This window comes from Miniopterus schreibersii (genome assembly GCF_964146895.1).
Source record: "Miniopterus schreibersii genome assembly, chromosome: 1".
NCBI classification, from domain to species: Eukaryota; Metazoa; Chordata; class Mammalia; order Chiroptera; family Miniopteridae; genus Miniopterus; species Miniopterus schreibersii.
Genome location: NC_138101.1, coordinates 70,798,790 through 70,826,492, shown reverse-complemented (window position 1 = coordinate 70,826,492; position 27,703 = coordinate 70,798,790). Strand labels below are relative to the sequence as shown.

General features: G+C 47.3%; 1 protein-coding gene across 1 annotated transcript in view; it reads left to right on the top strand.

Annotated features, from left to right (window-relative positions):
- The window catches only part of ADARB2 (adenosine deaminase RNA specific B2 (inactive)), a 395,175-nt gene extending 372,354 nt beyond the window's left edge, over window positions 1-22,821 (top strand). Inside the window, exons 8-10 of the mRNA XM_081131940.1 lie at window positions 10,158-10,339; window positions 19,846-20,024; window positions 22,024-22,821. Coding sequence (XP_080988066.1) covers window positions 10,158-10,339; window positions 19,846-20,024; window positions 22,024-22,200 — 538 coding nt within the window. The 3' untranslated portion in view covers window positions 22,201-22,821. The remainder of the gene's footprint in view (window positions 1-10,157; window positions 10,340-19,845; window positions 20,025-22,023) is intronic.
- The last annotated feature ends 4,882 nt before the right edge of the window (window positions 22,822-27,703 follow it).

Sequence of the window (27,703 nt, the reverse complement as noted above, 5' to 3'; positions counted from 1 at the left end):
TGCCAACACCCTTCTCAGTTGCCAAAGCTAAGAAGTTACGTGTGCTCCCCACAAATATTAGGGACATATCTACAACCAAGGAGAATTACTGACTTTCTTTCCCAGGAAATATCCAAGCACCTTACCCCACATGCTTCCTGGAGCCCACAGCCATAAATATTTAATGAGTTAGAAATGTCTCCTGTAACACATGCAGTTTTATTTCAGTAGCCAGGAAAGAAAAGTGTTAGGCTGCCTGCTTCAGCACCTATCTCATGTGACATTGATGTATTAAAATGAAAGGAAATGAATAAAACCATGTCTTTAATTCAGGCAGAGAAGGTGCATCCACTATGCAGACCTGTAGTAATTCTTTGCAAACCCCCTTTGACGTCAGTGAAAAACGAACTGGAGCTGCTTATATCAGAAGAGCTAACAGCCAACACAGCTCTGTTATTTCCCACCTACAGATCAAAAGTAATGCACAGGTCTCACCATTTGGATCAATAACTCTTAAGTAATAATATAAATTACGCCACAACAGGCATTCTTCTGAGTACGGAATTCCATGAATAACAATTGATATCATTTTACAATGTCAGTAGTAAGACAGGTTAACAGTAAAACATGTTATAGAGACCCTGAAATTTCTACAGTGGTTTAAATGAGCCATAAAACATTGTGGAGAAACTTCCTAGAGTTCCATCAATAGGATAATTTCTCCCATTTCCTTCCATATCATCTAATGTTTCCAGTTATCCTCCCCTTGCCCCTCTCTGCCCTGACTCTCGGATGCTCTCTATCACCCACACAACAGTCCTGAGTCTTTGGGGAAGCAAGTGTGACAGAAGGGACAGGCTTCACTGATGGGGCTCATCTCTGTCCCCATTCTTCATCAAGGTTAGGGCCCTGTTGGAAAGAAGGCCAATCCCTCGAGCATCAGTTCACAGCGCTTTTTCACTAGACCTTATTTACATTCCTCTGGGAGTCACTTAAAGAACTAATCTCTCTCCGTCATAAGTAAGAGGGTCAGCCCACGTGAGCAAATGGGAGACTCTTGCACACACCCTCTGTCCATAGGCAATTCCCCCACCCCCACCCCCTCGTTCAGGAAAACCCTGAGCTGCCACTGGACCTATTCCTCCTGATCCACCTGAAATGCCTCCTTGGCCACCCACCCCTCCCAGGGATCAAGATTCAGCAGCACGTGGAGGCATTCTGCTCAAAAGGGCAGGACCCCATCCTGTGAAGCCTCTCTAGGCCCCATACGCCTCTGCACCGAGAACCTCACTGATTACGCATCATTGGCCCCAAAGGACTGCTTCCACCTGATAAAACTCTCCTCTTCTGTAGCTGTTCGCCTGGTTTACATCTTGTCCCCCTAGTAGATGACACTCCGAGGGAGACAGTGCGAGTCCTATTCACACCTCTGCCCTCCCCAAGGTTCTGGAACACACTGCAGGGTCTGGGCAGGTGTTCAAGACATGACACTTACATCCTGAGACATAAGGGACATTTCAGGGACAGAGGATGCAGTTTACAGACCAGCCTGGAAGCAATGGATGAAGTCCAGCCCTGTAACCTGACAAGTGCAAACACGAGAGGCTTCCCATCGCTGAATGTGAAGGTCGGAGCACCTCCGGAAGGTGGGCCTGCACCTGTCCATTGCCTTTGCCAATCGGAACAGCCGATGGAAGACAGGGATGAAATGTCCTGCTCTGCAGATGAAGGAACGTGAAAGGCTGGCCCTGCACCCCAGTCTGGAGGTGCACGGCCTGCTCCTGGCAGAAGGACTGTGAGGCTCCCTTTTGTGGACATACCTGTATCTCCAGGGCTGTGAGTACTCACAGAAAGGGAGAGTAGAGCTTCTGTGGTCTGGGACAGTAGAAGGGTGACACCGGGCCACATCGGAGAGTGAGAAGAAATCACACAGGTTGAGCACTCCCTAGGCGCCCAACCCAGGATGCCCTGAATGTGGGCAGAGGCTGCACCTGCAGATGCAGATTTTACACATTGTTTTCAGTTTCTCTAAGTCCAGTACTCAGGGTGACTCTCCAAGGTGAAGAGGGTCCCTGCTGTTACGTTAATGTCATTGTTGTTCAACTCATTTCAAAGACATGGGACTTGAGGCCGGGGAGAACTTGTGTGACATGCCAGGTGTTTCAACCAGTTGGCACAGCAAATGATGCTCAATTTCTTGAAGGCCTTAGTCAGAAAGCAGGCAGGTCCCCAGGCTTCCTGAGCTATGTCATGCTCAGCTCATTTGGAAGCAATGCCTGGGACATCACTATGCAGTGGGAGGTGGGAGCCCAAACACCCAGCACTGCACCCAACACTGCAAATCAGATGCAAATATAACATCCTGAGCCGCAGCCAGAGCTCTTTCTCTCCCTTTGATGGGAAAAACACCCCAGAGTCTTGAAGTGGGATACGCCAGCTAAGTTTTTCGTCCTTTAAAAATAATTGTGATATTGAACATAACAGAAAACAAAATCTAATTTCTTTTCTTTTGAACAGAATCATTGAAATTACCAAGAAAATTCTTAGGCCATGAAAGTCTGTTGATAGTGAAATAACTCCTCCTTTCCAGATTTTTGGTGAAAAAGAAATTTAGGTAAAACCCTGGAGCTAAATACCACTTTGAAGGTAAAAGTCAATTCAAATGCTCTAAGTGGGGAGAATGATCTTTGAACTGGCTTTGCGCCACCAACAAAATAAGACCACAAGGTCCCCATGGCCACAGACAGCCCTCCATGCCCCTGAAGCTGATCCAGGGGGAAGGGGAACAATGACAGGCATATTAGGAGACCAACTCATCACCACTGGACAACCAGCTTGAAGCAGGCGGCATCACCAATGTGAAGGGTCCCCCGTTAAAAAGTAAAACACAATAAGGAAAAATTAGAAAAAGATGAAAATTAGAAAGTAAACAATTAACCAGTATCCCAATAGTGACAGAAAATAGCGGTGAGCTTTAACAATATTTGCATTAATCTTTTTTCCTAAATGCACATTTTATCCTGTTTTCAGGATTTTGCTGCTTTATAGCAGTTTGCTCACAAGCCATTACTTAATTCTACGATCAAGGCTCCTTTTAAAATAATGAGCACCTTGATGCATATAACACTGTGGTTAATATTGTGTCACATACTGTGTCTAAATTATTATGTATGACATGGTGTCTAATGTGTCCATAACACTGTGTAATACATTGTGTATCATATTGCAGCTATAACATTGTGTATTACACTGTAGCTCATTACCGTCAACACAGTTTCCTGTGACTGGATATCTGGGATGTTCCCAAGTGATTGCTCCTTTAAGTAACGTTTCCATATCTTTGTACAAAAGCTTTTCCCCAAATCTCCACATACACACTTGAGACATACTCCCCACAGTGGAATATGGAGCCCATGGTAGAAGGTAAACCATAGGTCATCAGAAACGAGAGATCAGGGGAAGATCACCTGATGGACCACAGTAGGTGTGCTGGGCTGCATGGTGGCCCCCAAAAGATATGTCCATGTGCTCAGGCCCAGAACCTGTAGCTAGGACCTTACATACAAGGTGCTACTAAGTTAAGAACGGTGAGAGGAGGTGCTCACACTAGGTAATTCAGGTGAGCTCTCAACACAACTGTATGTACCTTGTAAGAGAGGCAGAGGGCGTCTGGGGACAGGCACACAGGGAGAAGGCCATGTGGAGATGGAGGCAGAGACCGGAGAGATGCATCTACAAGCCGAGGGACACGAAGGACGGCCACAGCCCTGATGGCACCTTGATTTCAGCCTGATGGCCTCCAGGACTGTGAGACAATAAATGTCCATTGTTTGCAACGGCAGCCCTAGGCGAGAGATATTATTACTCACTTAGCCCACGTCATTTAATCTTTGGAACATCATAGAGCAAGAAAAAGTCATAATAAAATCTATTCCTAAAATGCCACCATTAACATCAAGTGGTGAAAATGGAACAAAACTACAGAAAATGGGCTGTGTCATCATGTCAGTGAAAATTGGCCTTCAAAACTACACACTGGGGTAGATGACACACCAAAGTAACGGTAGTCCCGCTGTCCTTCAGCTAGAAAGGGCACAACTGACCAAGTCCCACGTCTTCATGTGACAAGAACACAGATGACAACAAACGTCACGGTCACGGCCATGTCCAGAGGATGCCGTCTGTTTTTCTGGCTGCGAGAGATGACCTGCGCTCTCGCTAACAGGCAAACACCAGACTCCTGGAGAATGGGGGAACCCAGGGAGGCGTTTCTGGCTTTTGTCTCGAGGAATCAAAAATTTAGCGGCATATAAAAATCTAAACCTTCTGGAACTAATGTTCCCTCAGACATGGTTTCTAATTTTAAGTACCTGAGCTTGATTATTGATCGCAATGGGTCTTTAAATGAGCAGATTAAAACTTTCTCCATAAAAATGAACTGTAAAAATTACAGCTGCTCTCTGGGGATGACGGCACTGTCTGGCTTCTGAACTTAGATTTCAGGCTGGGAAAAACAAGTTTCTCCTGATGGCACGGACTGCCACTCACCATCCTCTCAAGGTGAGCCTTCCTCCTCTCTGCCACTGGCCCACCGGGGAGGCCCTGACACTTGATTTACTGGCAGTCACCTTGTCTTTAAAATGTTACCAGCTCTCCTGAAATCAGACGAGATTGTTCATTTTTCCAATCTCAAAATGCAGGTCCTTAAAAAAAAACAAAACCCTGTCCTTCCCAAACACCCAGCCCCAGATTTCCACAGCTTGTTTAACCTGCCTGTTAACTCCTTTATTACCAAAGACTGTGTGGTAACCTCATAGCCTTTAAGTCAAGCCTTACACTATCCCTAGTGATGAAAGTAGTGAGTGATAAGTTCGGTAATGTTGATCCAATGTAAAGTAGTAGCGACAATTCACAATGCTCCGTATCTGCTACCTGTCACCGTGTCACACCACTGTGAAGCAGACCCCAGCCTGGGGCAACAGCCCACTGCCTGCCACCCACCGGGACCCAGCAAAGGCTCCGTTTCTGCAGAATGGAAGCTAGAAATCTAGTTCGTCAAGGGAGAGACAACACGAATGTTAACAGGAAGCAAGGGTGGCCTAAATGACGATGTAAGAGAGCGCACAGCCAGGTCACAGGTGCCATGATGCCAGCCGGACTCGGTGGGACTGAGATGCCGAGGCCACAGGGAAGGAGAAGCGCCGTGCATGCGAGCCCGTGTGGCACGCACATAGGTCAGAGCCTTTCACGGCTCCCTGGTTCACAAAGAAATAAAAAGGCGTCTCTTAGGGTTTGTCCCCAGGGATCAAGAGGCCAAGGCAGCACCTCTGAGGACGTGTTGAGGGCCCAGGGCCCTGAAGCAGCAGGAACAGGCGGCGAAGGTCCCCTGGGACCCTTCCCCAGACCACACGCTCAGCCACGGGAGAGGCTCTCTCCCCTCAGCACGGTCACCATCATCGCCACCCCCAGAATACCTTACCCCATGCAGGAGGCTGGGATGAGGTGGACCTGACAGGACCGGGGAACAAGAGGCACAGCTGAGAACCATCTAGATACAAGCGGCATTGTTGGTCCTCGAGGATGTTCACATGTTACCAGTGTGTGGGGTGCAGACTCAGCCAGAGAGATCACGTCAAGAGAAAGGACATTTTTCAGGTAGGATTTAGAGAAGAGAAATGAGACAGTGTGTGAAGTGGAAGTCATCATCTCATCCAAAAATGACCTGGAGTGGCACAACATTGTCCTGACCCCAACTGACCCCCTGCAGAATAACCTGTTTCCTGGGTACCCATCCTCCCACTTCCACTGTCAGCACCAACATTCACCCAAAGACTGAACCGTTCGGGTGGCTTTTACCACCATGACATAGATCAACTTCCTGAGGAGTTCCTGGGAGCCACAGATCAACTCAGAAAACGTAACAGGCTCCACACCAGTTATCTGCTCTGTAATAAACCACCCCGAAGCTTAGTGGCCTGAAAGAGGTCACTCATTTGGCTGCAAACCTTCACAGCGCACTCTCGTGGCTGGCATGTCGGGGTTGACCGGCAGCTGGGGTTGCTGGGGTTCCTGCACAGCACAGCGGCAAGGACCCAAGAGAAGGTGATGGTGGAGGTGACAGCTGGGTGAGGGCTGGGTGACACACACGTGGTTCCTGTGGCAATAGCAACACCCTCACTTGGCCGGCTCATGGCCTACGAAGGGAGTGAGGAGAGAGGCAGCAGGGTGGCAGTTTGGAGAGAAGAGCAGTCGGGCCGAGAAAGGAGGTGCAGCTGAGAGGTCAGGGGCGGAGCAGGGGCACCTGGGAGCGTGGTGACTCACGCCCTCACGTCTGGCGGCTGAGGTCAGTCATACCTCTATTCTTTCTATGGAGGTTCCATAATTTACCTAACTGTTCCCTACTAAGAGGCAGCTCCATTATTTCCAATTTTGTTGTTGTTTGGTTTTGTTTGGTCTGCTTTCCAATTGCAAGCAATCCTCTCGTGGCCCTGTACACATATCCTGGCCTTTTATGCAGAGTATAAGCCTGGGGTGACTTCCTAGCAGTGAAATTATAGGGTGAAAGGGTCACTGCTCTTCCCTTTGGCTTAGAAAGGCCCAAGGGAAGATCTCAGGAGACTGGAAATGGGATGGGCCATTTGTGCAGAAATGCCTCTGACTCGGCATTGTTACCTGGCTTGGTCAAAGAAATGAGGGGAGAAATTGTGAGATTGGGGGTGAAGAGGATGGGAGGGAGAGAGTGTTAAGCCCTAGACAAGAGTCTTCTCAATGAGAGACGTCGTTTGGTGGAGACTGTTGCTTAATGGAGATGTTATGTTACTGCTCTGACCATCTGACCAGTCCCGAGACCATCAGAATCACCTGCCAGGGCCGCCCCAGAGTTGGAGGACCTGCTGTAGACTTAGAGGAGCAGGAAGTGGTCAAGGGAAGCACAGCTGACTTCTGTCAAGAACTGGTTCCACCTAATTTTTTTTACTCTGAAACCTATGCTGGGCCCTTCTCTGCAGTTCTCAGCCCTGGCTCCCATTTGAATCGCCTGGGGGCACTGAAAACACTGGCCCACACTGCACCCTGGGCCAACCCTATCAGAGTCTTGGGGGGACCCAGCACCAGGAGATTCCCCAAGGTCCCCAGATGAGCCCAGCATGCACCAAAGTTAGAAACTACTGTTGTGAGGCAGTGTTGCTGCATGTGGGATCCCTATCACATTCACTCGAGTTTATTTCTGGGGTTTCCATTCAGTCCATTGATCTATGTGCCTGTTCTTATGCCAGGTTAAATATATATTTTTGATGGTACTTGAATGATGTACCACAGGCTCCACTGTAACTTTGGAGAGTTACATCTCCTGCCTGGGCCACGTCAAGTGGTAAAAGCAAAAGGCAGGAACAGCAGCCACCCAAAGCATGCACCCGTAACCACTGCCCTGTCTGCATCCCAGGCGCAAATGGGTAGTGACTGTCTGAAGGAGGACCCCTCCCTGAGATGGTTTCCACCTACCCTCGGAGCCAAGGTTGGAATGAAATGAAAGGATTGCTTGCTTCTCTTGGTTAAAGAAAGGCAGCCTTCTCCCAAGACCTCTCCCCACTTACCTTTGGTATTTCGGTGATTGACAAACAGACAAAAATATATTTATTTAGGGATTATCTATATTGAAAACTAGACATGGGATTTTTTTTCTCTGTCAACATTGCAGTAATATCTGCTGTTTGAACAAAAGGAGAGGTATTTTTCCATTCAATCCTGAATGCTGAAAATTCTCCTGTTTATATTCAGGGAGACATTTGGTTTTATTGGTCCTGTTAGCCGAATAACTTTAAACTCCGATAGCCAGGCAAGGAGAAGGTTGATTTTCTCTTTATTGTAAAGGTTATTAGCAGGAAACCAGATATAAAAGTTGTCTTTAGATAATCCCGTCGAATCAGAACCACTCAGGCATGTTTCAGAGTTTTGTTCAAAGTCAGTAAGCGAGTGGCCAGAAGTGCAGGGATATCTCTTCTAAAAATACTAATGTTATTGTTCAAGATGTAGCTTATTTCAAGAAGGTGCTTTCTTACCAATGGGGAAAACATCCACTTCCCTGCTTTTAATTGATAAGAAGTGTTAGAACTTCACTAACTATCTGAGAAATAATAAGACACCCACATGGGCCTGCGCCCCAAAATCCTTCGCCATAAATGGTAACTTGTCATCATAACTGTGAATCTACCACATCTCGGCCCCTCACTGCAAGAAAAGCTGATCTTATCAACACATACAAATACAAGAAAGCCTATATTGGGGTCAAAAATAAAAAACAAATACCAAGAACCTTTGTAGTGAAACAGACTTACTGTTACGCATGTTCTTTTTTTGGCTCGCATCCCTTCCCAGCCTCTTCAAATTTAAAAAAAAAGGGACACAAAATGCCAAAAGGTGACTTTGTTGAAGTTTTCCTCACGTTCTGATCTGTCCTCAGTACTGCCAAGAAATTCAGGTTTCTGATTTAAGGGAAGGAACCAAATCCCATAATCACCACTCAGACACATGGGGGTCGCTCCTTCTAGAACAGCTCGGACACCACAGGCTCCTCGTGGGGATTTCACTGAATTCACCTCCCAGAGCCCAGGTTGCCACATCAGCTTGCTCTGTCCAGGTGAAGGTAAAGGTCTGTGCAGAATCGGCATGGCCAAACGAAGGGGCCCCCGAAATCTGTGATAGGCTCTTGTGTCGCTTTCAGGAATGTCTTCTCCAAAACTTTCTGACGTTTACTCTTAGCAAAATTACACATATGCAGAGGGCAAGCCCTTTCCTTCCCTTCTGAGAGAAATGGCTGGACTCGCAGAAATGACCATCACGATTTTGTGTAAGTGAAGCTATGCAAATCTGATAAAGCAAATGTTTCATAAAACCAACGACTGTTTAAATTGCAGGACTAAATTGTTTGTATATAAATATTACCTTTTATATTCCATTTGAGTTTTATGTAGATGAACACATTACTTTAATGACCCGAGTTTGCGCGGGGAGAGTGGGAGGCGTGCAGTCCTCCCCGGCCAGATGGCTGCCTTTTCTTGCATGAGATTGAAAGATGCTGCTCATTCACCACGATGCTTCCGAGGCAGATTAATGTCGCTGGTTAAATTGTCTGTGTTTTTGGAATAAAATTTAAAGAGGACTTTTTTAAGCGATTGGTGTCGCAGGTTCTGGGAGCAGATTGCTCTCCAGGTAGGGCATGCCGGTCTGAACACTCGGTAATTAATGAGAAGGGGTCTGTGTTAATTGACTGCTTCGGGAAAGGGAAAATGTAATGACTCCTTATTAATCACGAAAAGAAACGCGCGGCGCCGAGGCACCACAATGACCGCTCTAACGTGGAGAAATGTTAATTAATGAAAAGAACAATGATGTAAGAAATTAGCTGCATAATGCTCGCTGCTGATAGCAGTTGAGTTTTAAACACGTTATTTAGAGTGGAAACCAGAGAATGGCTCCTTAAGTATCAGATACGTCTAACCTTCTACCACTAAAATTTAGGAAGAAAAAAAATCTTAAAATGCCCCTGTCATCTTTGCTTGAAGAAGCAAAAACACTCGGCCAGTGCTTATTTATTTCAGAGAAAATGGGCTCACGCTTCATCTCTGATCCAGCATCTAAAACCACCCCAGAGCAAAACAAGGTCACTTATTCATGTCATTTAATCTCAACACTATCGGGTCACGCCGACTGCTGAGGATTCACGGAGGAAAGAGAGCATTTCCCCTAAACTGAAACGAATAAACTGAATTTCTGATATTTCCCAGCTAATATAAAGAAAAATGCAGATTCACTTCAGGGACTGAGTGTCTTTTATCTCTTTTAATCTAATTTTAAGTCCCTGAGAAAATATGTAGCTTCCAGTTCATCTAGCAATCCGTTTCCAGAAATGGAGGCTGTGCATTAAAATGCGGAGCCACGTCAAACCCTGTCCCCAGCAGTTAGGAAGCTCAGATCAGCAGCTGCATGAGGCCAAAGCTGATGGCTCCCACCAGTCTGCATGGTGGGGACAGGGACATCTCAGGAGCAGAGCAGAGGGAAGAAAGGAGGAGGTACCTTGCACGGCAGGCCCAGCTGGAGCCTGCCTGGGGGGTACCTGCGAGGCGGCCCCCTTCCTTCCTCACCCAGGTGGGCAGGTGCACTGACCCTCCCTCTCCCTCCAGGTGGAACGTGCTGGGGCTGCAGGGCGCCCTCCTCTGCCACTTCATCGAGCCCGTGTACCTGCACAGCATCGTCGTGGGCAGCCTGCACCACACCGGCCACCTCTGCCGGGTAATGAGCCGCAGGACCGAGGACATCGGCCAGCTGCCCGCCTCATACCGGCACAACCGGCCCCTCCTCAGCGGTAAGAGAGCTCATCCCCAAGGACACACACCCAGCAGGCTGGCACAGGCAGGCCCCAAAGGCGCCACACTGGGCATATTTTATCCATTTTGGCCAATGGATATTTAAGACATAGCAAGCAAAATCATAGCAATCCAAAACTGTAAAAAGAAGGAAGGTCTGGATGTAAGAAGGGCCACATTTCAGAGAATGTACAACAGGATGCACCGGCATATCAATGCACCCTGTTTTCACTTCAGCTCCAGTGTGCACAGTGCACAGTGGAAGAAAAAACTAATAATCACGCATGTGTCCAACAGGACAGCACCTTACCCATCAGCAGAAGCCTTTCTGATGGAGGGCCTGTGGGTGCGAGGCTGAGAAAGGGGGGGGGGGGCCAGCTGCCCTGGGCCAGCTGCTGGACTCAGGGGCCCCTGTGTTCTCCTCACCCACCCAATGCTCGCACGCGCTGGGGAAGCACATTTCAGAGGCAGCAGAGAAAGCCAGCAAGCTGGGCCAGAAGGACAATTCTACTCCCAGCTCCCCACACCACTGTGTCATTGAAGCTTCAGCGCCCCCACCGGGAAACAGGGATGGCCACCCAGGCTGCCTAGCACAGTGGGTTGTGGGGATCAGGAGGCACATGGCCTTGGACGTGGTCAAGTTCTACGGTCAGGAGGAAGGAGAGGATTGGGAAGATAATGCCTCTACCGTGACCGCTGGCCTTCCGCATGCAGGGCAGGGAGGTTCCAGGCACTGACTGGAGCATGTGGAAGCCTCATCTGGGCCCTGCAGGAAAACACCACACCTCTGAGGTAGCTCCCTGGCTGGAGCAGGGGCTCTCTGGCACCAATCTGCAAAACCAAGCAGAGCTGCTCCAGGCAGAGAATGGGGCTGGCGGGGCTGGCTGGGCTGTGTGGACCCGAGCAACTGGCTGGTTTACGTCTCAGACCAGAGTATCTGAAGCAGCAAATAGGAAGATAGAAGACCTGTTTTTAGTGTATGGTTAAGAGTTGAGCCTAAGATGTATTCCCAAGGTTATAAAATTGTTCTAAATTATAAGTTCAGGGCAATAATAGTGCCCCATGGGGTGGTAGTGAGGACCAACAGAAATAATTCATGAAAAGCACTTTACACTAAACAAGTGTTCAGGAAATGATACCTCCCCACTCACTCCGACAATATACAGGGTGAGGCAAAAGTAGGTTTACAGTTGTTGGTATAGAAATAATACAAGAATACACTGTGTTTTGCATACTCACAACTATAAACTTACGTTTGCCCCACCCTGCAGAGACCAGCCCAAACCTACGGGCAAAGCCTGAGGGAAAACAAGCCCTCATCACGGCTGCCGGGCACCCTGAATCTTTCAGGTGAAGAATCCTTCAGGGGAAGAGCTACCCTGAAGGTTTGCTTTGGTCTTTCTCTGTGTATTAAAAAAGATGGGAAATGGGAGAATGATTTTTAAAAAAATCTGTGCTTTGAATACTCACCTCTGTAGAAAAACGTAAAGTGAAGTGAAAACCGTCTCTGGATCTTGATCTACCAGGCCGAGGGGGTGTTCTGTCTGCCCCTTCAACCTCCGTATCAGAAGACTTTTCAGATTTCATGTTTCATAAGCAACTGAATTAATTGGAGAGAAGTTTGCTACTTATTGAAACATCTGCCAACAGTAGCCCGTAAATCCTGCCCAGTACCACCTCCCTGTTGCATTCCAGACCCTTCCCTTTAGGGAAGAGTAGTGGGTGTGGTGGAGACCTGTTGCCGTTTATATCCACATTTTTGTGTGAGTTTGAATTTCTAAAATATTATCACACTAAGCTGTAGAATCTGATATGGGATCTCAAGCCTCTTTAATTCAGGAGAAATTTCTGAAAGTGATGATCATTAATAGTATCTTGCAAAATAACCCAGCGGGTGGAAGCAAACATTTTCTTTTATGCAGATAGTAAGCAATTTGCAATATTATCATATTGTATCATATTAAAACAAACACAGAAATATTATGGAATAGCCTACAAGTTTTTCATAAATGTTTAAGAGCTTCAAAAAAATATCTGACAGGCTCTTTTGTCCTATCTATAGTCACTAAAGGTAGACATTTAGCCTCTTGTGCCCTTGAAGGAATTTGGCAGGGTGAGGGGGGGAGAATATTATATATCTTGCTAGAAAAATTGAAAAACAATCCTAATATCTTTTCATGAAGATCAAAAAATTAGATTCAACAAAGAGCTATTTAATATGACATTTCCATAGATTAGCACTGATCTCCCTAAGCAAAAAAAAAAAAAAAAAAATAGAAAACCCTTGTTTCAGTTTTCTGGGGAGTTCTTTTAAAAGTATTTGTATATTAGTTAAGTTTAATTTAATTTCCACCATGAGTTCAAGGAATTGTTTCACAAAAGAACTAAACATCCAACTTAATTGCATTGCTCTTGAGAATTTTCCCATTTAAGGAAAATACTTTTGTTGTCAATACATTTCATTTATCTAAACATTAAGAAGTTGGTCAACATAAGCCAGGCACTCATTTAATCATTCAGCAAATATGTATTGACCCTTACGATGTGCCAGCAACAATTCTGCCCTGAGAATAGAGCAGGGAACAAGATGGTAAAAATCAATACCCCGGGGTGATTACATCCCAGTGGGGAAGACAAACAAACTATAAATGCTTTATAGAAAAATAATGCAAAGAAGAGATTAAAAAGTGACCCTCACTCTAATCAGAGGGTCAGAAAAGATCTGAGAGAGTGATATCTGAGCAAAGTCCTAGAGGACGAGAGAAGGAATATCTGGGAGGGACAAAAAGAGATGGGGGTGGAGGGCAGAACCAGAAGAGGAGCTTCAGGGGCTCAGAAAACAGGTGGGGTTGCAGCTGCAGGTAGTGGAGTAAGCCAGTCAGTCTGAACCCTACCCGAGCAGACCCTCGGGGACTCACAGGACAGCTTAAAAATCACCTCTATTCTTGAATTTTAGATTAAGATGATCCTACTGAGAGTTAGAGCAAAATAAGCCCACAGAAACCTTGCAAATACAACAAAAACAAGCAGGCGTGGGAGGCGATAAGACCACTTTAACAAAACCCAGCAAACACCAGGTGATGGAGACAGACCCACAGCTCCAGAGAGCGGGTTCATGAACACAGACTTTCACAGAACCCTGCTCAGCAGGGTAAGAGGGATTTAATAAACACGATGGAAGATGCGGGGGGAGAGAGATGGATGCCAAAAAGGGGGGGGGGGGCACATGGGTATTTCAGAAATAAAGAAAATAAAACAATGTGTGTGACAGAGGGTAGGTTTAATTAAAAATTAAGCACAGCTGAGGAGGAAATCAGTAAACTGGAGTATCATTTTGAAGAAGACACTGAGAGATCAGCACAGAGACAGAGCGCGGATGTATTGTCAGGGTTCTCCAAAGAACGGAACCAATGGGAGATGCTCATTTTTCTACTAAAAAGAGATTTATTCTAAGTAATTGACTCAAATGATTCGAGGGGTGGGGGGTTTGCTGGCAAGTCTGAAATCTGCAGGGCAAGCTGCAAGGCTGGAAACTCCAGCTAGAGTTGATGTTTCAGTCAAGGGCAAAGGCCGTCTGTAGGCAGAATTCCCACCTCTTCAAAGGACCTCAGTCTTGGCTCCTCGGGCCATCGACTCCTTCCAGGAGGCCCAGTTTTGTAATGGAGGGTAATCTGCTTTACTCAAAGTCTGCTGATTTAAATGTCAGCCAGGGCTAAAAATACTCTCACAGCAATGTCTAGCTGGTGTTTGACCAAGGATCTGGGCACCTTAGCCCAGCCAAGTTGACATATAAAATTAACCATCCCGGAGGGAAAATACAAAAAGAAGGGGGGGAAAAGTAAGAGACAGAGTGAGAAAATCTAATATATATGTAACAAGAGTTCCAGGAGAAGAGAGAAAAAAATGGAGTGAGAGTGATATTTAAAGACAAAGTAACAACTGAGAACTTTCCAGTACAGACGGAGCATTGAGCTGCAGATTTAAGAAGCACATTATATACCCCAAGAAGAATTTTTTTAAAATCCTCCCCTCAGCAGTAAAATTACTTTAAAAAATGAAAACAAAAACGACAAAAAGAAAATCTAAAAAGCAGTCAGAAAATAAAAGACAGATCAACTTCAAAGGCCCTGAATCAGACTGAGAGCTGATGCTTGGAAGACCAAAAACACAAGGAACTGATATCTTTAAAAAGCTGAAAATTAATCTCAACCTAAAAATCTAGGCCCAGTAAAAGAATCCCTTAAAAATGAAGGCGAGAACATTATTAGAGAGAAACAGAGCTGACTCAACTCTAGCAGACTCTGCTGAAGGAAACAGTAAATGTGTTATTTGGGCACAAGTGAAATTATCCCAAGTGGGTAATGCAGAATATAAAGAGATGAAAGTCATCACATTTTTATAAAACTTTATCAAACTTGGCTTATTACTACATTTTGGATACCATTGTGGTGGAAAATATATAATTTGAAGCAAAACCGATCCTATTTTGCCGAAGTCCATTTATCTATATCTTTTGAGATAATGACAATCATTATAAGAACCAAGAACCATGTCATTATCAAGTTATAAAGTGATGGCTTCAATTTTTTCCTGCCATGGAGGAAATGTCACATTTCCTGCAGCTCTCATTTTTGAGAGCGTCCTGTGAGCCTGTGCACCTTACACCATGAGGAATACCAACCAGTCATTTATGATCACAAATAAGGCCACGCTCCCATTGACTCTAGGAAGGAAGTCCTTGAAAATCAGTGTGGAAATTCTCATTACAGTAGCTGCCCCAGCCTCCCATGTGGGCGACGTTGCTGCCACTCTCTCCAGAACCTCCTCGAAGAACCCAGTGATGGTGTGGCCGGCAGCTGACACCCCTCTGCCCCTGCACTGGCTTTCAGCTGTCTCGGCCACCAGCTCCCCACCCTGATAGATGATGGAGAAACCTGTAATGGCCTAGTCTTTTCTTACACCGTGTGCTCCCCTGGGGCTGGCAGGAACCCAGCATCCTTGTCACCAGCACCTCCACAGGAAAAGCTCACGTTCACCCCCCGTTCTCCTCACGTACCATCTTCAGAATCCACCACATCCCGCACGCTTTCCCCAGAATACGCTCTATTAAGACAAGATAGTAGCTATGAAATGACTGTCAATTATAATAGTGTCCACGCTAATGAAAATGAATGAAGGGACATTAATACAGTCTTAGTAGTTGGTTATGTTCATCTGTAAGTCCACTTTGAAGTGTTACCAGCTTACTTCCATCAGAAGTGGCCCGTGTGTAGAGTGAGGGATGGGAGGGTGGGTGCGTGCGCATGTGTACATGTGTGCATAAGTGTGTGATGTGTGTGTAGATGCACTGTGCATGGGTGTGAATGGTGTGTTTTGTGTGTGCATGGGTTTACATGCATGTGTGTGATGTGAGTGGTGTGTGTGTAGTGTGTGTGCATGCATGCGTGCTTGTGTGTACTCTGTGTGTGTGCATGTGTGCCCATGAGATCCCACAGGTGTCTGGACATATATAAAACTCAAGTGGTCCCTTCTGTCCTGCACCTCTGTGATTCTGTGCACGCTTGGAAGCTGCTTCACTCATTTCACAAATTAAACACAGTGCTGCCCAGTAATACAGACTTGCCTCACTTCATGTAAAAATTATATCCCTGAATGTCTTGTGTAAATTTAATTTGGGGAAAGTGAATTACATTTTAAATATAGTAGACCCTCTAGCTATTTAAAGACATTCAGTAATGTCTCTCTTACATACTGCTTTTAAAAAGGTCTATAGGATTTTCTCAAGGTAAGGCATCTTTTAAGAGCTACATGAGCAATGATAAGACTCATTTTCATGGCTGAATTTCAGGTTTACACTCATTGCTCTTAAATAATGGTGGGAGCAGGGGAGGTCTTGGTGACAGCAGTGGTAAGTGAAGTACTGGTGGTGGTGGTGGTAATCGCAGTAGTTAGTGGGTTAATTACCTTATCAGAGGCCACACTGCTAGGAATCACAAAAGTGATATCTGAACAAGATCTGTTTCCAGAATCCACCCTATTAACACAGCCACGTGCACTTAAATGAAACTTCAGACCATCTTAATGAATTAGCCCACCTGGCAGGATATTTGTGTCGAAGGCCCAGGGACACCAGTTTATTCTCCTACAGACATACTTTCCAATGAAATGCTTCTCTGTAACACTCACAAAGAAAGGATAACCCACGTGCATATGTACAAATGGACAGAGGTCAGCATGTCTGAGTCTGTATCAGGTTCCACAGATTCTTATCAGCATTGTCTCCGTGAGCGACTGCTCTGATAGAGAAACTCTTCAGCAGATAGTAGTTATTTCCAAAACACTAAATCACTAAAGGGAAGACTGGCAGTCTGTCTTTCACCAGGCACCAACAGGGCCAGATTACTCCTCCCCCAGAAAGTTTCCTCACCTGGTTCATAGACCAGTTCCAAAATTCAAACTAACGCTGGTAAAAGGCTGAATAATGGCCACCCAACCTGTAAATTCTTTTATTTGGAAAAAGGGTCTTTGCAGATGTGATGAAGTTAAGGATTTTGAGATGAGATTATTCTGGGTTATGTCAGTGGGCCCTATATGCCGTCACAAGTGAACTTATACGAGAGAGGCTAAGGGAGATGGGGAGACAGGGAGACAGTCAAAGAGAGAGAGAGAGACAGAAAGAGAGAGGTCGGCCTTGTTCCTCCTTGGGAGAGAGGCAGCTTGGTGGCTGTTGGTGAGAGTGTGGATGACAAAAGATCTCCTGCTGTCACTGTGATGGCAAGGCTGTCTCCTGGCTGCACGTGGTCCAGCAACTCCAGCTTCCTTACAGAGGAGAATGTATCGTTAGACTGGTGGGCACATCACGAGATAATTATGCATCCTTGCATATTTGCTTGTTCGGGTCAGCTGAGTCTGGCACAACCGAGTGGGTCTCCTTGGGTGTAGTCAGCGATAGTCACTAATGCCGGGGCTATCAGGAAGTGAACCGCTGGCAGGAATATTTAGTAAACATCCAAGGTGCTGTCTAAGTAGGGTTGGGGGGGGGGGAGCAGGGAGGAGGCACTGCCACTCTGCCAGGTTGTTTGGGGAATTTTTCCATGTAAGCAAAAGACAGGGAGGAGAGATAATCCTTAAACTAGAAGCTCAAAGTATAAGACAGACAATAACGTCTCCAACAGAGGAATCCACTGAAAAACAGACAAATGAAACAAAATGTGCTATATGTGAAAGGAACTCTGGCCCTTATTTGTGGGTCAGTCACTCCCTGAGCCCGTTTTGGTGAGCAGGTCTCCCCAACTCTAACGAAACTGAGTAAGTCCCAGCAGGCTAACTGGGACCATTTATGATCTATGATATGGAGATCATTAAACAAACCAAAGTTGACCTTCAAAGGAAAATAACAATAACCACGGCACTGGACACTGTGACAAGTTCTCCTATGTGGCCTGTTTGACCTTCAACAAGAAGTTGTCGCTGTCCAAGGGCACAGTAAGGAAAAGAATGGTGTAGGTCCAGAGAAAATTAGGAGCAAAGTTGAGACTAGAACAAGGTATCTAGATTCCTGTAGCCCCCACCTTTCCCCCCTCTGTCATAAAGACTTCTGTTGAGACCAGAGGGACAGGGGGAGGAGGAGGGAGGAGAGGCGGTGCAGGTCCTAGAGGTGGCCGTGCCTGGCGGCATGTGTGCAACTCTAGAGCCGCGCTGACCTCTCTTTGTAGCCGTCACCCTTGACCTTAGCCGCTGCCTCCCGCTGTCCAGTAGGATAGCCTCTGCTGCCAACATGCCAGATTGTCCCCCTTCCCATCTCTTGGCATGGGGCACTGCCATGGGGAATCACTTCAAGGAAAAGAAAGAAGCTGACATGGATGGAATCAGCCTGGATGCCCAGCACGGCCCATCTGTGACCAGAAGGTCACTGGGAGAGGATCACTGGGTGATTTTGGTCTGGAGCCAGGCTGTGCAGGAAGCAGATGGCAAACTCTGATGACACCTGGGCAAAGGGTGGGTGTCGATCTGCCCAAGAAGCCCCTTGATGGTGGAGGCAGCAGGAGGATCCTGGGGTCCATAGCTTTGCAGTTGGAGCTGCACAAAAGGTACTGCATGTATGCTGGCTGTCCCTGGATGCAGGGGTCGCTTCCCCAAGGGGTGCCTGCTGCAGGCCCCCTGAAGGCCACTCAGACCTGGCTTCCCAACAAACACCATGGCTTCTCCACCACCGTGCAACTCCGCTGTGACCCCTGAGCCATCACATGGTGGCTTAAATGAAATGCGCTAAAGCAGCCGGCTCTGTCCCACAGGCACCCACTCTCAGAGGATGCACGGCCCATGGGGAGAGGATGGCTGGGAGGGCCAAGTAGTGCCAGATAGAGCATGTTTTAGTATCCTCAGGGCATTGCAAGGAAGGCTGGTGAGGTGCCACTAGGGCTCAAGTCAGTCTAGGAATCTCACCACCACCATCTCCGAATGGGCCTGAGGAGCCCCTGGGAGTGGACAGGACGGGGGCCAAGCTGATGTTAGATGCTACCAAGTGTGGCAACTGAAGGTGACATGTCGTCCCAATTACGAATCAGTGTACAATCTGACCAGGGGAGAAGCTCTGAAAGAGGACTTCCTGCTGATTCAGGCAGCTTTCTAGACAGGACCGCCCTCAGGGATGGGGCCCCTGCAGTCACACGGGGACCACGCGTAGGACTGCACTTGCTGTTATGTGCTTGTCGTCCTGAAATTCTCACGGGCATCAAACACGGGGCCCTGAGTTTTCATTTGCACGGGGCCTCGCAAATGCTGGCGCCATCTCTGGGTCACACCACCGATTAACTAGGCTGCACTCTCAGGGCATCCCCTCTTCATTCGCTTCTTTATCTCCTGGCCCAACTCGGAACCTCGGGCCCATCTGGTACTGAGCAGCGCAGGGCGTGCAGCAGGTACCCAGTGAACACGTGTACTCAGGCAGCGTCCACGTGGCTCCGTGGCTCATTAATCCATGAACAAATCTTAACAGGAAGGGGCAACTGGGCAGAGCTTCTTCATCACTTGACTGCCTTACAATAATAATATCTTAAAACTGCCCGGCCGGGCGTGGCTCAGCGGTTAAACGTCGACCTAGGATCCAGGCGATTGGGGTTCGATTCCCAGTCAGGGCACATGCCCAGGTCGTGGGCTTGATCAATGACTCTCTCATCATTGATGTTTCTATATTTCTCTCTCCCTCTCCTTTCCTCTCTCTGAAATCAATAAAGATATATTTTAAATAAATAATAATAATAATAATAATATCTTAAAACTTAAAAAGCCAAAAATGAGTTCCAGCGATGACGGTCACTGCGAGGCCTCCGTTAGGGTCAAGCTGGAGGGAAGCGATGACCTGCCAAGGGTGAAAGGTGAGAAGGGTGGCACAGGGCTGTGCCATCCTGCACGGATGCAGACGCCTCCCGCCGTGGGCCCGGCCCGAGGCAGCCTGGGGCCGCCCGGAGCGCTGATGCTGCGGCTTCCACCTCTCTCCTGACAGGCGTGAGCGGCGCCGAGGTTCGCCAGCCCGGAAAGTCTTCCCACTTCAGCGTGAACTGGGTCGTGGGCAGCTCGGACCTGGAGGTCCTGGATGCCACCACCGGGAAACGGAGCTGTGGGGGCTCGTCCCGGCTCTGCAAGCACGTGCTGTCCGCCCGGTGGGCGCGGCTGTACGGGAAGGTGAGTCACGCTCTGCTTTGTGTGGAAGCTGGGCACCGTCAGCCCGGGGCTCCAACCCCGACACAGGCCAGGGGCCCAAAGGATGCCCCCGGGCCTGCAGCCAGGGGGACACATGGCACAAAAACTGGTTCCAGGCTGTTTTCTTTTCCCAACTCCCTGCAGACTTCTCCAAGCCTGGGCCAGGCCGGTGGCTCTCGATGTCAGGTGGGAAGGGGCTTATTCGTGACACCTGGTGTGGCCAGCACAGGGCACCATAGGAAAGTCCATAGGAGGCTTTTCAAGCTGATGTTATTCCCAGTTTAGATATAAGGAGACTGACGCTCAGAAAAGGTAGGTGATTTCCCCAAATTATGCAAGCGGTGAGGGTGAGAGGGGACTACACTCTCCCTCCAACCCGGTAGGCTGTGCATTTCCACCACACCCGTTCTGAGCTTGCTTTCTCCTCTATAAACAGGGTGATGGCAACAGTTCCGGGTTCTAAACTGTGATGTGCATTCCCGTGTGTTTCCAAGGCATAACCGATTGTAACAAACACACAGAAGAAAGGAAAACAGAAAAACAAAGAAATAAATTAAAACTGCTGTGCTGGTTTTCCCACTTTCTTATCCAGGGAAAACGAGTGTCATGTTGACTTATCAGCCAGTAGAAGAACAGGACAGACTTAATGATGCTTAAAATAAACAGTGTCCACTCAGAGGACATTGGAAACTGCACTTCTCAGCTCTTAGCCTGGCAGTGACCTGGGCGCCAGCCGGGGCCCTGCAGGAGCCTGGTCTGCTCTGACCCTGCAGCCTCACCCCCTTTCCCGCCTGCTCTGGGCACTTTGCACACTTCCCTCCTACACAGCAGTGGGTCCGTGTGGAGACTCTGGAAGGTCAGAGCACACCACAGATTTTGTCTTGCTAAACAAACAGGCCTCTTCTTCTGCACTGGCTCCAGGTGATGGTGGCAGCAAGTGGGAGGGCTGGTCTCTAGTCACCAGCGACCTTCAGGGGGACTAGAAGACTCCTGCCTCTTGCCCTCCCTGCCTCACCCGACCTCCGCACTGTGTGGGGTAGTCAGGCCCTGCTTTGCCCCTGCCTGTGTTGGCTGCATAGCTTTGCCTGTCACAGCTCAGGACAGAGGGAACATCCCAGTGTCATTGTCCTCCTGCCGGTTAGAATATAACTCAAAACCCTCCTGGTCCTGCCTGCACCATGCTGCTTTAGTTCCCACAGTCATCCCCGGCACCACCATCCCACCCCCATCCAAGGCCCTAATTGTCCTCCAAAGAGAAAAAATACACACAGTGTTTGTGATTTTAATAGCGGGCAAGTTACATGTTCATTTTATTCCTTAGTCATTCACACTTCTGGTGAGGCAGTTTCCCTGATAAGTGGGTTTTCCATGGAATTATAGGATTGCCTGATAGTATCCAATACAGTTATTCTTGTTTTGGAGTTTTATGTGCTATTTTACTTTATCAATAGGTCAATTTAGGGAGAATGGGCATTCTTCTATTTTTAATGGCTTTATTGAGATATAATTGCCATGAACATTGCCTACAGGGTGAGCAAAAGTGGGTTTACAGTTGTGAGTACACGAAACACAGTTATTCTTGTATTATTATTTATACATTATTGTATTATTTTCCACACGAACCACTGTAAGCCTACTTGTTTGCTCCACCCTGTATATTTAAGGTGTACAACTTGGTATTTTGATGCGGATATATGTGAAATGACCACCACAATGGAGCTAACACTTCTATCACCTCCACACAGTTACTGTTTGTGTGTGTGTGTGTGGTGAGAAGACTTAATCTAAGATCAACCCTCTTAGCAAATTTCAAGTACACTGTTGCTCTTTATCACGTTGCTTTTCCATTTTAGAGGGAAAACAGGAGGCGGAGCCAGGAGCTAATGTTTGCTTGTAACACTCGTGCAACTGTTCTGTCCGCCTGGCGGGGGCTCCGCCTCTGCTCGTGGCTCATGTGTCCTTTCTCACTCCTGTCCCACAGCTGAGCACACGGATACCGAGCCACGGAGACACGCCGTCCATGTACTGTGAGGCCAAGCTGGGGGCACGCACCTACCAGTCAGTGAAGCAGCAGCTGTTTAAAGCGTTTCAAAAGGCAGGTCTGGGCACCTGGGTGAGGAAGCCACCTGAGCAGGACCAGTTCCTACTCACCCTATGAGTCGCTGCCTGCGGCTCTGGGACAGAGTGAGACACCTGAGGAGGCCGGGCGGGCGTGAGGAGCAACAAGACTGTGGTGATCGGGTCTGTGCATCCACTTTCTTCAGTGTTCCAGAAATACACGAGTGTGCAATGTTCGAGTGGGCAGCTGGACTTGAACTAGGAACGTGCTGCTTCTCAGACGGCGACTCCCAGGTTGCTGGGACCACGCCCGCCTGCTGCACCTGCAGGCACCAGTGCAGTGGCTCCCTCTCCTCTGCGTGTCAGAGGGAATGTGTCTTTTCAGGCTGGAGGGTCTGAGTTGCAGCCTTGAAAGGTAGTCCCAGGGCATTGCCAGTTAGAAGTAAACCTCAGGCACCATTCCCTATGTTCCCCTCCCCAGACACGCCTCTCGAGCATTGCACTGGGTTCTCACTAGCACAAGGTTATGGGTACTTCAAGATAAGCCACAAGTGAAGAGAAAAGCCATGGGCTCCTTCCCAAAGAAGCCAGTAAGAACACCCTCTCATTTTCATCATTCATTTAGTGTATTACTCCGTTTCCTTTCGAAAAGCATTTGGGATGCACGACCTTGAAGAACCCCTAAAACAGGGTCAGGGAAATGAGACCACTGCTGCAGAGCAAAGGAAAAAAAGACATGACAGAACTATCCCTGACCTTCCCAGTGACTGAGTGTAGCAGGCTGTCCAGCGCCCGTTTTGTCCATCACAGGTCAGTGTCTCTGGCAGATAATGAAGTCTGAGCTGTATAAGGGTAGCTACCACCCCACAACCTCCCACCAGGTAATGAGGAAACCCCATCTTAGACCAAATTCTGACTTAGGGACTAAATTGTTCTTAGAAAACAAGCACACAAAAGACATCCAAAACAGCCTTGACTCTGGGCTTGAGCACCCACCAACTCTCTCTTCCTTTAGGTTCCCCATCAACATCTTGCATGACAGAAAAATTCACTTAACGGAGCTATACAAATGCAGGAAGCAGGATTCTGTCCCCTTCAGAGCAGGCATCAGACAACAGAATCCTCCTGCTCATGGCTGGACGCAGGCCCTGGGCACCATCCTAAGACTGAGGGGTGAGACCTTACCCCCAGTCATGCCAAGTGAGGTGCCCCTCTATCATACTGTAGTGGGTCCATACACCTTGAACTGTTACTGCGATCACTTGAGAACTCATTTCTAACACCCTTCACTCTAGTTGGCAGGTCTCTAATTTCTCCAGTTACAAGCCGCGTATCTAAATTCATTGTGCTAAGTAGCAAAGCTTAGTGGTAGCCAGCTCTGGTGTCTGGGCTCCCAGTTAGAATCCCAGCTGACCACCCGGGGGTATGTCCTGAAAACACAGGCTCCCACTTAACCCAGGAAATATGAGCATGACATCAGGGTATACATATTCTGGTACAAATTACACATATCATACCGATGAGGCAAAAATGAACCAAAATGAATTGTAGATATTTGTTACAGGATATTAAGTAGAGACATTAGTATGGAAATAGAAGCTTTTCCTGGGATTTCCTATAAGGTGGAATTTATCCCTCAAGTTCTTTTAGAAAGGAACATGGCACTGTAGTAGACAACTTCTTCAAGATAAAGTTTCAAAAGATATGAAAATGTTTTGCAAATATGACTCGCATTAATCTTTTATAAAAATCGAAATAAAATCTTAATTCAGTAAAAAAGCCATGATAAAATGGCCAGTTTATGTTAGTTTCTGATCATCTGATGTGTCATTAGGATAGGGCTTAGAGAATCAAAAACCTTGAGAGCTGACTGATGACTGAGACTCTCAACCACCAATACCTGGAGCCCATCTCTGGCAGTGGCAGGCGTGGGGGTTCTCGGTCAGAGTCTGGGCCGAACCTGAGCTTGCCAGCCTTCTGAGTGGCTGCCTGGAAAAGAGCCCGCGCTTTACACCAACTGCTCCAAGTAACACTCCCTCGATCATGAGGAGCAGCACTGACGGCCGCAGTCCTGACCGTCACAGGTGAGATGCGGGGTGGACAGACCTTCCAACGGCACAGTGGGCCACCTATATGGTCTGATTCCAGGGACCTGAACAGCACTCTCTTACCCCAACTCATGAACCACACCTGTTTGATCACAAGTCATTTTTTCTAAGGCACCGGCTCTCCAGAAACAACCCAAACTTCACTAAAATATAAACATCTACTTATGGAGAAAGCCACATATTACCACCACTGTACCCATTAGCACCACCATACATATTAGTCTGCTAGGTCAGCAGGGACTCTCTGGAAGGAGAGACTGGGCTCTACAGAGAAGGTTTACAGTGAGAGAAGCTTCCGATGTGGCAGGAAGTCTGTCCAGGAGCAGGCATTCTGCCGCAGGGGCGCCTGTCTGGTGAGCGGGAAATGGAGAAAGAGCCAGAGGGGGAGACGCTCGCAGGGCTGTGGGCACAGAAGGGTCAGCCAAGGGAGGAGAGCTGAGCCGGCCAGGAGGCTCACCTGCCACGAGCACAGGCTCAGGGTTCTACAGGCATCTGGTGTGACTGGAGGGACAAGTTGTCGGCCTAGAGACAGAAGATCTAGGAGGGGAAGCCTGAGGATTTCACTCTCTGCTTCAAAGTCCAAAAAGACATCCCAACACTGCGTTAGGCCAGGTAGGCCCTGCATCTGTTAAATTGAAAATCTGATGAATTCGAGTCTGGAGAGGAGCCCACATTAACCTTGACCACCTGAGGTTTCCATAAGGACAAAAGAGGTGCAAGTGGGGTGTAACTTTTAGTCACCCTGAAAACGTGATGAGTGAAACAAAGGGAAGATGGACAGACATAAAATCAGGGTCTCCCCAGGAGTCCAGGTTACCCCGACCACCCCCACTGCCCATCTGAACTTGCCTCAGAATCACCATCCTGTACTACCTGATGGTTCCAAGTCCTTTGTTCTCAACTTTCCCCTGTTCAGTGTTTATGTCTCTTTAGCCCTGATACTAAACTCCAAATAAAATCAACACCATCCTTATCTGCCTCCAAAGCACGAGTTGCTTTCCTGTTGGGGAGATAAGCCACGGACACTTTCCTGCCTGGTTCTTAGCCAAAACGTCAGTGTCTGACCACCTGCAAGCCTTTCACAGGGCTCAGCCTGGACATGGTCACGAGGTCACGTGAGCTCTGCCTGTCCAGCTCCATCTCGTTTCCCAACAACCTGTGACAGCACGTTACTGGATTTAGGGTTTGGTTTTGGTTTTTGCCAAGAAAGGATCTGCGGGTCTGTAACTGGTTGGTTTGTTTTAATTTCTGTTGTTATCTTTGAATTTGTATATATCATTCTTGGCAACTCTGGTTTTGCAATGAGTCTTGGCCCTCAGATACATCCAGTTGTGTTACTTTTCAAGCAAACACAGCTCATATTTTTCCCACATAATTTCCTTTTCACAGGGAGCTGTTCTTATCATAAAGTTAAATATTTTTTCCTTTGGTTTACTGTTTACCTCATCTGGAGAGCCATAAACAGTAAATACATGGTTATATCAATGCCCAGAATAGAAGAGTTAGAGTATTTTGATGAAATCCTATTTTTAGATTATAAATTTTAAGATGTGTTTATATATCTTGTTTAAAAAATTTTTAAAGACATTCAAAACTTAAGTAGACATTTTTAATTTAGGGAAACGTCTACACCCGTTTTTTAAGAAACCATCCTAATGAAATCATCTGTCCACCTGGCCCAAAATACAATAAACATCACTTTCTAGTAGAGACCAAAGGGGAATTAGGAACCGTCTTTCTGTGCCCTCGCACTGACTGCTATGAGCACCTGGCAGGGGGCTCGTTGAACTCAGCAAACCAGATGTCCCTGTGCTGGTTTTCCCACTGCCCTCCTGAGCAGAGTTCACAGAGCCTGTCATCCCATCCAGGATCCGGGGAGTCCGCATCCTGCGCACCCCCAGCTCCGAGTCTGTGTGGAGTTCGTGGGTGGCGTGTGAAACTAGAAGCCGTGTTTCAGGAAGGGTTGTCACACCATCAGGCAGCGTTTAGCTGGGACAAGACCCCTCTGAGGCCTTGCTGGCACTTTATGCTTCTCCAGGCACAGTGCTGAGACATTGGGTGGCGTGGGGACAGGGCGGACGGGTGGGACAGACAACGTGGGGCGCTGGGGACCGCTCGCCACTGTCCGTGGTCCTGACGCGTTGCCGCCTGGAGCGCTGCTCTCTGTAGGGACGCTGGGACACTGAGGGCTCCTGTCAAACTTCTCCCACAAATTCTGAGTCAGATAAAAGATGGGGGGTAAGGAAGCAGACACAAGGAGACCAGAGATGCAGGCTGGCGGGTGATGGTTTTGGAAAACAAATGCAGCACCTCGTGGTTCTGGGAAACCAGACAGATACATGACCATCATCACCGCTGTCTGCTTTTTCTCTCACCAATGCTGCCTCTCTGATTTTCTTTCTCATATTTCCCTTTCCTTATCCTTCTTTTTTTATTGCCTGTTCTTTTTTATCCAAAAACCTCTGACGCCCTGAGACTTGAGTCTCAGACATATGTCCGCCCTGAGCTCCACTCCGCTAATCTGTGAATCAGCTGGATGCTCAGGACTAGGCAGGAGCCCGATGTGACTTCTTGTCCAGAGGGATTTATGAGAGTTCTTTTCTGGACTCCTGGACATGTCCACTTGGTCTGACCTTCCACCAAAAGGGACACTGATGGCCACATCGCTAGAAATTTAGATCAGACAATACCACTCCTGCAGGGAACTGCAGACAGTCTCAAACCCTGGAGAAAGAAACACCTTACTTCCCAACTCAGCATTTCAAAATCAGAGTTGGAGGGACCCAACATCCTCTAAGATAAAGATAAAAGACCTGGACTCTAGAGCCTCTTTTCACACAGGCACTAGATTTCTATCACTCTGCAGTGTATGCATCAGTAAAAAAGAAAAAGAAAAAAAAAAAACATTTTCCCAGCAGTGCCCAGTTAACTTTCTGCTAATTTTCAGCATTTTTTAAGCAAAATGAACTTAATGAATAGTATTCTTAAGTGAAGGTTTGTACATAAAAAGCATGATTGAATGGCAATATTGTACCAACGGATGTACATTTGTAATATTTGTAAAAAAAAAAAATCTTAAAATATGAATTTACATATGTTAATTTGGCTCTAAGTTCTGTAAATTGCACTTCAGTGATATCTGATAAGTGAATGTTTCTGTTAAGTGAATAAAAATATCAAGTAAAATTGTGTTTTCTTGGGCTGTTGGGCCTTTTCCACCAAGCAGAGTTCTAGGGGTCTCTGAGGAATACAGTGTGTAGGCTTAGAACACATGAAGGGCTTGCCCTCTCCAAAGAAGTGGCACACTCCACTCCAAACCTTTTCCTTTCATAGTGATTGTGTCTGTTAGATCCTGCCTGGGTGACAGTCTCTAGCCCAGATGTTACCTGTATAGACGTAATGTAAATGAACTACTAAAAATGTCACAGGGCTGGGAATGACTCACCTCCAACCCCTGACATAGCTTCTATTAACTGTATAAAATGAAACAAATCA